The sequence below is a fragment of the Helianthus annuus genome, chromosome 13 (genome assembly GCF_002127325.2).
Source record: "Helianthus annuus cultivar XRQ/B chromosome 13, HanXRQr2.0-SUNRISE, whole genome shotgun sequence".
NCBI classification, from domain to species: domain Eukaryota; kingdom Viridiplantae; phylum Streptophyta; class Magnoliopsida; order Asterales; family Asteraceae; genus Helianthus; species Helianthus annuus.
The window spans coordinates 20,893,598-20,905,540 of NC_035445.2; the positions used below are offsets into that span (position 1 = coordinate 20,893,598).

General features: G+C 32.9%; 1 protein-coding gene across 3 annotated transcripts; it reads right to left on the bottom strand.

Moving 5' to 3' along the window:
* Window positions 1-686: 686 nt before the first annotated feature.
* Window positions 687-9,706, bottom strand: LOC110897451 (very-long-chain aldehyde decarbonylase CER1). Of its 3 annotated transcripts, XM_022144200.2 has the most exons (10): window positions 9,553-9,706; window positions 8,061-8,284; window positions 7,679-7,911; window positions 3,494-3,713; window positions 2,720-3,098; window positions 2,535-2,642; window positions 1,547-1,747; window positions 1,343-1,444; window positions 1,082-1,255; window positions 687-1,006 (listed from the first exon to the last, which is right to left on the bottom strand). In XM_022144200.2, exons 1-10 carry the CDS (start codon window positions 9,610-9,612, stop codon window positions 839-841), a joined length of 1,869 nt encoding a protein of 622 aa, XP_021999892.1. In that variant the 5' UTR covers window positions 9,613-9,706; the 3' UTR covers window positions 687-838. The 3 variants fall into 3 exon arrangements, with proteins under 3 accessions (XP_021999892.1, XP_035837811.1, XP_021999894.1); XM_035981918.1 differs by lacking the exon at window positions 8,061-8,284 and having other exon boundaries at window positions 9,553-9,690; XM_022144202.2 differs by lacking the exons at window positions 7,679-7,911; window positions 8,061-8,284 and having other exon boundaries at window positions 9,553-9,652.
* Window positions 9,707-11,943: the final 2,237 nt, after the last annotated feature.

Here is an 11,943-nt window from a genome sequence, read left to right on the forward strand (position 1 = left end):
CCTAACGTGTCACAAACCACTATGCACGCCATAGTATTGAATTAAGTGAGTTTTGGCTGTTTGTTTGGTGAACAAGCAAGAATTTCGAGCTGGGTTGGGCCTGGCGGCCCGCGACATAATCAGCTTAAGGGGCCGCGGCCCCAGCGGCCTTATATAGAATTGCCAAAATGGCAGCTTTGGTACCTAGCTCAAAAACTTTTACATATACTTTCATAAATTGACATATTTGGCACAATAACTCCTTATGACCAATATTAGGTAAAACCGAGAGTATAACCGAACATCAAAAGTTCTTGGTTCGTTAAAAGGTCACTCAGAGGCATAGTTTAAGCATGTTGACACTTTTAGTCCCTCCACATTCATACTTTCATTATTTGGCAAAAATAGTCCCTCCTAGCCAACATTAGGCAACATTAGGAATAGGAACACGTGTCAATACATTAATTGACATGATTTTATGAGGTGTTACAATAATTCACACAAAGTTTGTTTTCCATATTGGTTATATCTTACAAGTGATGACATGATGTATAAATGGGCATATAAGTGGAACATACGATAACCTTAGAAATTGACGTAATTTTTTTTCTTTGCGGAGCCCAGTTCTATTATAGGGTTAATATATACATACATTCACTTGCAAGTTGAAACTGGTAGAAACTGCTATATTCTGACCTGACACTCACTAAATAAATTGACTTCTTGGATAGAATTTTTAGATAATATTCAAGTGTTTAACATTACACCAAGATTACAATGTTCTCGAGTAGGAAGCAACCAATGAGAACACAAGCATTGTTATTGTTAGATATTTAAGTCTTAAAGTAAACATAAAAGATTAAGTGAATGATTTCATGATAGGGCTAAACCCATGTCGAATACTGGCGTCCCAAATTTTGTCGATGTTGAAAACTTCTTCCCCACACTCATTCACATTCCAGTCTTCTAACCCGTGAAGTATCCCTGCAATTCTCGATGCACTCAATACCCTTCTTGGTAACCAATTCTGTTGAATGCATCAATATTAAGAATTACTATGTCAATTGGTTCAACCATGAAGAACAAAAGTTAATTGACCAACCTCACAAGAATCAACATTCTCAAGACATTTGGGAGTGAGCATTGATGGTGTAGTGTAGTAAACACAATCTTTGCGTAATTTCTTTGGAGGGAATTGAGAATAAGGAATGATTATGGTTCCTTTTGATGCCTTCATTTGTTCTTCTTTGGTTAGTCCTTCTCCCACCAACCATATCTTCACAAATCAAGTAACAAACACAAAAGATAAGTTTTCTCTCAAGGGTTTTGGTGCATCAAAAAAGACATGTACGGGGTAATTTACCTTGTGGGAGTAAACATGTGAAATGATCAACTTGTCATGGTCATCAACCGAGTTTAGCTTGGATTTCAATGTCTCATAATCCTTCTCTCGAGATACAACAACCTAAGTTGAAACAAAATAAACTCAAGAGAATTATTTTAGGGTGTAAATGTTTGGCTCCATGCTTTCATTTATCATATTTGTGATATCGGTAAGTGAAGTTACTTGGATGCCCTTTTGACATAGAGCTAGAGCAAGGTAGCAAGCAATTTTATTGAAGTTTCCTCTAAAAGCAACTTGTGTGGTGCCTCTTGGAATGTTGTTTACGACCACTGCAACTACTAAACTGCTCCCATTCACTAACTTCACTTTTAGTTTTGGATTTCTTCTTATGAATAACTCTCCACTGTTATTAAATTCTTCCCTCTAAAAATTTATAAAACTACAATTAGTTTATGTGTCAAAACCAAAATGATAATAATAATAATAATAATAATAATAATAATAATAATAATAATAATAATAATAATAATAATAATAATAATAATAATAATAATTAAACTAGTTTTAGAAACAAAAGAAAAGATGGCAATGGGCCAGTCAAACTATGCGAACATTGTGACCCATTTTTATGACACTGTATGTTAGCGGTGGTTTAGAACTATATAATTTGTGTTAGGACCTTAGGATTCTGTGATGGTTGGTTTGTTGTAGCATTAGTCATGCCTTTGTGTTGTGTAGTCCTTTTTATGGAAGTGTATAACTACTTACATATGGGCTCTTGTCTCCTTTTTTCTTGTCTCTTTGCTATTTTATATGTAGCTACTACATTTTACTCATCACTGTAAATTAGATGTAGTTTACACTTACTATTATTATTGTTTGTTTTCTTTTATTATCCTGGCTACATTATTTCATGCTATCTAGGTATCTAGATTACTATACTGTAAGCAAAATGGTATTTGGAACCGGGGGTCTCAAGTTGAGGTAAATCTTACCCATTACACCTTCTCTAGGTCCTACCAATAATTAAAAAGGATATAAATACTTCAAGAAAATTGTTATTACTTGGTTGGAGAACTGTGTTATAAGATATGAATTGTACAAAGTACAATTTTGTCAAACGCCTACAAGACACACACCTAGCAAAGCAAATGCATCACACCTAGACTAATATAAAATTGTGTATTTACTAATAAGATTGTGCACTAACCTGATTAAGTAAACCAAGAGTTAAAACTTTCACACCCTTTGCCTCAGCATCTAGTATAGCATCCTCAATTAAGCCATTGATGGTTTGTCTTTGTCCTTGCATTAGGTACTATAGATAAAAGCCCAATAAAAATCTTGAAAACTAAAGGAAAGGAAAATAAATAAATAAATAAAAAATACGCATACTTGTGTCCTGTATTTTGGTATGGTCCAAGTTTGTAATTTTAGGTCTTTGAAGACATTTCTTTCAATGACGAATGTTTTCCCGTAAACCCGTGTAATCAACATGGACAAAAATGTGACAGGCGAAAGAATCCATAAATACCATTTAGAAGAAGTGTGAGGTTTAGAAGCTAAGGAAGCAAACCCGAGCCTCATGTGATAAATCGCCTCAGGGGTTGTTAGATGTGTTAAATGCACGACATGTGGTGATTCTTCCTTTTGTGTTAGCGACTTCTCATACAGCATGTCTGTAGATTTGTCCATCGTGCCATAGATGTAGTCGTAGAATGGCATGAAAAGCGAGTAGTTTGTTCGAAATTGAGTATGGTGCAAAGAGTGATACCTAGGTTGGAAAGAATGTAAAACATTTTTTAAATGCTTTCTTAAAATTTGTTATAAACAAGGTATTTAAAAATACGATTATAAAACTATATAAGTAAAATACAAACTTCAGTTCTCATAATTAAACAAATCTGTGATAAGCAAAATCACGAGACTAAATGTGTATAATAAAATAACCATCAAATTTTTTAATTGGTTTCATTGTTATATATATTTCCGGAAACCAACTAAAACAAAAAATGTGGCAGTATTTGCACCACGTAGGATATTATTGTATAAAAATGATCAAGTTTTGGTTTAAGATGTTCTACATGTCTAATATTGACTGATTTTTCTTTTATTAAAATATTTTCAATGTTAATATTGATAAATTAAAAACATTGGAGTGTGACGTACGTTGGAGTATACATGATGTACTTGAGAGGAGGGAACATAACGAATAGTGATTTTGGAATGAACTCAAAGTTACAGTGACCCATATTGTTCATTGCATCGATATACATCACATACCCCGCAACCGTAGCCATAGATGCCTTACCGCACAGGACTACCGTCATCAACGGGATCGCAAACAGTGCAAAATATGCAATGTGTTCCGCAAATGGATGAATCACGGCTGCAATCAATTGGTTAGACGACAATAAGAATATACAAAAACTTGTGTACAATGTATAGTTGTACCATTAGTAATAGATTTTTATGAATAGCATAGAAAGATATCTCTATCTCTTCATATCTCTCTATATCTTTCTCTCTCTCTCTCTCTATATATATATATATATATATGTATGTATATATTTGTCTCCTATGTTATATTAGTATTCACCTTGTGAAAACGTCATAGCAAAATCGAAATTTTATAAGACATCATATTTTAAATTAAAGGCTATAAGAGAAAAAAAGAATAGTAAAAAAGAAACCTTGAAAGAGCTTTGACGACTTGTATGTTTACGATTCTTGTATATTTATCATACACAACTTGGTTTTGAATAAACTTTACATGGAAACGTTGAGCATCGGTCTATACCAAAGGTCGATATGACATAACCAAATATGAATGCAAGACACTAGGTCCCCAACTTGGACCGGGAATAACTTTATCAGTTAAGTATATGTAAAATTATCAAAACTAGTATTAAGCACCCCTGCGCTGTGGCGAGGCCACCAAGACTGAACTTGCGGTGTGTTAATGCGAATAACTTAGACCGAAATGTAAAATATTACAAAAAAATAACTAAATTGATCTAGGACCCACGCGTTGCGACGAACCAGTCAAACGGGAAAAATAGACGACACACAAACGTTGAACTACACACACGTTGCGTCGTGTTAAGTCGCAGAATTTAAAACAGAACGTTAAAGAAAAATTTGCGTAAGATGAAAAGCAAAAGGGACCAAAGTTGAAAATACAAAAGTTATGAGATTAAATTGGAAAAGATGTAAATTTTAGTGTTATAAGTAAAAGAAAACATTGTTTAAGTATAAAAGTGAAAAATCAAAATAGCGTGAGGCAAATATTGTAAATTTGAAGAATGTAAATGTTTATAAATAATAAAAATAAACTATTTTTAATTTAATAAATTGATTATTGAGGACTGGGGTCAATGTCAAATCTTTAAAAATGGCTAGGAGGTTTAATTTTTTTAACTGGCAAATTCTCTCTTCTTCAAAAATTTTCGAGATTCTATTTTCTTTGTTGGGGTTGTGTCAGGTGTCTACAAGAATTGTTTCGATTTTGGGTTAGCTGTCATATGATTTTTTCATCATAATCTTATGTTCTGGGTTTAATTTCAAACCGGTAACCGATGAGATGATTTTGAAGGTTAGAGGTAATTTTGGGGCAAAGATGAGGCGGTAGGGAGGCCACTTGTGTTACTTTCGTACATGCCATTGAGATTACACTTATAATCCCTCATACTTGAGGAACCAATCTATAATGTGGGTATATCATACATACCTTTCCGGTAATTTACTCTGTTTAAAAAGTTATAAGAGAAAAAAAAAACATATGAGTGGCTATGTAAGGATGAACTTGGTACCAACCGGTACCGAAGATCCTAAAAAATAGGTACCGGTAATGAAAATCCTAAAAAATAGGTATAGGTATCAGTAACGTAAATACTCGGTACGGTATGGTTCGGTTCCGATACGGACCGGTATTTGAATGTAAAAACTTGTAAATTCGGTACCATACCTAACTGCAATTGGAAACCCTTAATGCCGGTATCAAATTGATACCGAAAATATTTTAATTCGGGAAATTGGATACAAGTATTGGTTCTAAACAAGTACCTAACTGATACCATCTGCTTAACCAAAAGGTCATGTGATATAAAATGGTTGGTTAAAATTAGCATGATTGTAAAGGATAACTTTTTAAGAAAGTTAAATTGTAAGTTGTAGAATTCATGCTTTAAAAACTTGTGCAAATGCACTCTTACCTTTGATTTGATGTAGTGTGCAATGGCCCACCGATCACATATTTTTAATAATAATAATAATAATAATAATAATATATTATTATTATTATTATTATTATTATTATTATTATTATTATTATTATTATTATTATTATGTTCTGTTAATAGCTTTATAGCGAAAACAAGATTAAAGTGACAGAGCTTGAATGAAAAATTAGTAGGGGTCAGACTCTTAAAATCCAAATTAGTTGGGGCTACACTTTATAAAATCAAATATTTTACACTAAAAAAAGATAAAATTAACACTATGAGCGAAAAATCAGAAAGGGCTAAGGCGCCATGGACCACTAAGATGCTCCGCCAGTTCAAGATTCAACACTAAACACAATAGTTAAAATAGAAACCACTAAATAACTGCAGTGTATTCGGTTGAATGGTGTGGGGGCATGGGTTGGGTCATCAATTACCACGTAGAACCATTAATGGATTGCTACACCACTCCCTTGCCTCATCCACCATGATTCGCATGGATTAAACCATATCAACCATGAGTCTCTTTTCCTTTTTCAATATTCCATTTTCCTTTCGTAAAAGTAAATTAAAATAAGAGAATAGTGATTTGGGTGATGACCACACACTTAGGGTACTGGTTTTGGATAAGACCTGAGGGAATGGGGCTCGTCCTCCGGCCCGTCCCCATGTCGCCGCCCCATCTTCCCACCCCCCATGCCCGTCGCCGCCCCTACTCCCGTGAACTTCATCCTCTCCCAGCCGATGATAACGGGCCTCCTTCCTCTCTCCTCACACACACATCTATACATACATACATATATATATATATATATATAGGATTAGGATCATGAGTGAACAACTTTTTAAGAGTAAACTGAGTGAACTAATCTTGGCCCTTGATCATTTTTTAGATTAAAAGGGTAAGATTGACATTAGCCAATTACTTTTAATTAAAATCCCTTAATTTTCTCCTCTCTTAATTCTCTCTCTCTCTCTCTCTCTCTCTCTCTCATTTTTTATTATTTCTCTATTATTTTAATTATAAGAGATTGAAGAGTTATTTTTTTTTTAATAAACTGTTATGTTCCTTTTAAAATTAATTATTAAACCTAACTAAATTATGATTTTTAACATATTGTATACAAGTCAATATATACAAGACTTATACACTTGTGTATTATTACATCTTGTTTTCACGGGTTAGTATAAACCAGATTTATACACTTGTGTATTATTCAAGTACATATGTGTATACGGATCGGTATATACCAGATGTATACACTGTGTATTATTCAAGTACATAGTGTATACATGTCGATATATATCAGACTTATACACTTGTGTATTACTACATATTATTTCCACTATACATCTTTTCATTAAACATTGATCTAATACATATATGTATAGAGAATGTAATTAAATATTTTTAATTGTGTTCTAGCTGGAACAATATTTGATAATCTTTGTATTTTTTTAAATTATGAAATATTAAGTTAGGTAATATGTGAGAGAAAAAAAAATATAGAGAATGTAATTAAATATTCTTTTAGTTGGAAAGGGGAATTAGGAGAGAGAAAAAAATAATTAATTAAATGAAGATAGAAATATACAATTATACCCTTGTGTTTATTAAAATAATTGTAAGTTACAAAAGATAATTACAATCTTGCCATTAAAGAAAAAATCTAGATTTACAAAATCAATGGTCATGATAAGTTCATTTTGTTCACAAATAAATCATTGTTCACTCATGAACCCTACCCTATATATATATATATATATATATATATATATATATATATATATATATATAAAGGGGTTCATCCCCCACCCCTAGGTCCATCATCTTCAAGCCCCTCCTACGTGGCGCTGACGTGGCGGCCCCTACGTGGCGCTGACGTGGCGGCCCATCCTCATGGGGATGAGCCTCCCCATACCCACCGGTCTAATGGATTAAAAATGGGTGACATGACGCTAATGTGGAGGGTCATGATGACCATGAAGGTCATGAACACACCTCCTAGTTACATTCGCTTACTACTGAAAATAATCTTTAAAGAATAATCAGAAAATATTAGTGTAATATATTTTAGCGGTTCTTATTTTATATCTATATACACACTCGTATTTAAAGAGAGAAATTTACAGGTGATTGGCTCTGTGACTATGGAGGAATGGTGGTGGGAATGGTAGCGATTGTAAAGGAAATGGTGGTGGAGAGCTCTGTGAAACCAATAATACAAAAATTCTACAGGTCCAACATGTAGCACAATTACAATGGTAACCCCATCCAACCTCCATATAGGTAAGTGTTGAGCCCCTTCAAAATAGTAATTTACCAAATAATACACTAACCCATTCAATATTATTTGGTCATCCCTGAAAAAAAAAAAAAAAAAACCGTCAATGGAAGTTTAGTTATTGAAAAATATTTTTAGGAATACATCAATAATCTATTAATGTGTTCATAAAATTCGATCCTTGACTTATCGGGGCTATAGTGTATAAGAAAAGGATGAGAGATAAACCAGTTTCTTTCACGATCAACTTGTTCCAACTCAATATTCTTGTCAACTATTCGGTTTTGACCTTTTGCAGTTTTGTATCGAGAGAAAGAAATCCAAATTTGATTATGAAGCATTCTTGTCAAGAGTAAAAGAAAAATGAGGATAGTGGTTGAATCTCTTGTGTTTACATCCATTGTCATGAAGTCATAGACGCTCTTCACCACCCATGGTACCAATACGACATACTTTAATCGTTTCATAAAAAGCAATAAAGTTGTTAATAGACGATGAAAGAAATATACGAAGCATTTATTTGTACATTAGTAAATACTAAATTGACACAACTTACGACTCAACTACGGTTGTGGTAGAGAGAATAAAGGAGGTTTCTTTTCTTTGGTTATGTAGTCGATCTATGTTTAAGAACTTAGAGCATTCACATACTCCATCAAATTCTCTGTGTGGAGTTTTTATAATATAAAGAATATAAAAAGTGGTTGTAAGTGGAGGAAAAAGAAAATGTTACTTTTCATCTGTATATTTGGGGGACACTGTTCACCTCCTATAATTTTTTAATATATTTTGAAAGTGGTTGTGAGTGGATGAGAGAGAAAAAAGTAATGATAAAGATATAAAAAATATTATTTAATTGAAAAGGAAAGAGAAAATGTAGTGTTTTTTAGTGTAATTTAGAGTGCAAATATGATGGAATGGATGTGAATACTCGTAGATTGGGGTATTTTAATATCTATGACATTGTGATGTAATGGGTTCCAGTTTCTGGCTGGCTGGTCCATTTATTTCTATATTTTTATAGAAGTTGGCTGGTCCATTTATTTCTATTTAGATGAGTGAGCTATGAGCTATCTAGTTTTAAGCACTATTAAAATTTTCAAGTTAAATGACCCGCGTCTATGTCAAGTTGTCGACACACGAGTACATGAGAGGTGCTCGTAGGGCTGGCAAATCGTGTGTTATCGGATTTAACAGGTGTCTAAGGACGACACAAGTATTAAACATCAACACAACTCGTTTAACTACTTTATATCTCATATTTATAACACAGTTTTACGTTTTATGTATTAAGAATAAGAAATGATGGATCCTAACATTATAATTATATTTATTTTTAAGAAGTAAAAAAAAATCACATTGTGTATTTTTTTCAATAAACATGTTTAATTGTGTCTTATACAGATATCTATTGCCAGCGTGCTCGGCTTCTTATGCCTTGACAAGAATTTGAGGTTCATATAATGTGTTTATAATGGATTCAAAAGTACACCTTGTTTAACTTCCATATTAATCAGAAGATGAAAAATCATAATCATCTCATGCGGATTACCACCTCTTTCTAAAAAAGGGTCAAGAGATTAATTAGGTGGTAATAATCATTTCAAGAAACATAGTTTGAAACCTTTGATTAAATAAAATCCCATTTAGCGACAGATTGTAGGTTTGAAGTAATTTTTGGACGTACAAGTCAGAAAGAACACATAATAGAGCGTTGTACCTTAAAGTTTCCAAGTGGTTTCCATGGCCAGTTTGTAAGGAAACCAGGAGTAGCAGCCATTGATGAACCCAACTCTAACTTCTGTTGCGCTTTGTTTATCTTGGCTGAGTTTGTGTTAATATATATACACAAATATTGTCAAGCTTTTGGTTTTCACTTTGGTGACATAAACAGAAAAAAGGTAAAAAAAAATGTGAGGTCGTAGTTATATCTATTATCTACCTTCTAGGGATTTTAATGCATTTGATGAAAATGATATTCATCAAAAGAAAACCTTTTAGAAAAAAAAATATTAACTTCAAAATAAAATAAAAAGATAATTTCTTGTACGAGTAAATATATAGAGGATGTTAGATTAGACATTCACAATACCGTCACACAATAATCTCTATCTCCTATCTCTATATAATCACGAGTTCTTCATCCTTACGAACTCAGAACTACCATCCACATATATATCCTAAATGAGAACTAGATCAAGCCGACTGACATGTTGAACTCCATAACCATGATCATCGCTAGGCACAATAAACTGAAAAAAAAAAACGGTTAAACGATAACGGCACATCTAAAAGCCTTCTTAATAATAAGTAAATATATTTTTACCTCGTTCAGATCTGGCAACAATGGTTGGCGGGGCTCAACAAACTAAAAAAAACAACCGGTAAAAGGTAATGGTAAGTTTAACGCCGAACAGAAAAAAGTAAATAAATACTTACCTCGTTGAGGTCTGGCAACAACGATTCATTATGATGGAGGAAGAAAGCCGGACACGACCTACTCCGCGTGATCATTTGTTCTCACATCGTAATAATCAGGGACAACAGACCCTCCTAATACAAAAGGTGTGCTAAGTATTTCATAAACAAGTTAAAAAATGCTATACCACACCGCTTTCCAGAATAAACTGCTCATGTTTGTGTCGGACGACTCACCGAAAATGTAATTAAAGTTGAACCAAGACATGGTGGAATCGAAATATGAAGAAAAAACGAAGACAATGTGAATCGTCTTCGTCTTCCTCGTTTATAAAGGCCAAGCAGAATTCAAATTCACAAACTAATACGGATCGTATAGGCCTATACGACCCGTATAGGCTGACGCAATGTTCTTTCAATCACTTTATGTCACTGTTGAGTGACAAAAAGTAACCTCGTACTATAATACGGATCATATAGGCCTATATGATCCGTATAGTGTTTGCATGTGAACCCTATCTGTCAGGTTTGATAGACAACCTACTACTATTAGACATCGTATAGGCATATACGATGTGTATTAATCCGCATGAGGAGACAGTGTCAGCCTTTGACTGACCTTGGAAATTGAATTTAACCTAATATGCATCTTATAGGTCTTTACAATGCGTATTGATGGTGTCGATTTAATTTTTCAAAATATGCCAATAATACCATCCTTAGAAAAATTATTCATAGAAAGATACATAATTTTTATATTTTAATTTATAATTAGACTGAGACGTAGAACTGAAATGACATTGGATGTGATTTTTAAAACAAATGACAACTTCTTTTAATATATATATATATATATATATATATATATATATATATATATATATATATATATATATATATATATATATATATATATATATATATATATATATATATATAGTACTATGGAGCCTATAGCTTGAGTTTTCCACCAGGATAAAGGATTATTGTTTATTTAAGACAGGCACTATTCTCACAACTCTATAATTTTATTTTCACATCCCTAGATGTTTACGTACCGTATAACATTATACGGCCCGTATAGAATGCTGTGGCACAGAAATAAATGCAGTGGAATTTTTTTTACATGTATACGGGTCGTATAACATTATACGAGCCGTATACAATTGTATACGAGCAACATAACGTTATATGACCAAAAGTGTTTATTTTTGTGAGATTTGATCAGAGTTTTGGATTTTTAAGATCTGTATACGGGCCATATAATGTCATATGACCCGTATATAAGTATTTTTGTGTAAAACCAAACAACCGTTTAATAAGTTTTAGTAATTATTTAGATAGCGTTTTCAGTATCCGGAGTTTGTTGTGTTGTTTGCAGCTAGGATTCAGAATGCTTGAAGTTTTATTATAAACTTTTTGGTGAAAGTAATCATCTTTTGGGTCAAGTGAAGTAATGAATGGAGGAATATATTTTACTTATTTTATGTTTAATATATGAAGCATATTATATAAGTTTTTAGATGGTATTTGTAATGTTTAATTGCCTTGTGTAACTTGATTGACATCTATCGATACCTTTTCACCCAGGCGGCACCACCAATAGTCTACTAGTCACCTTAATTCAATCTTGAGTGTCCATCTACAATCCTACATTGTTGAAAATCACTGTATAACCAACATTTATCTTCTT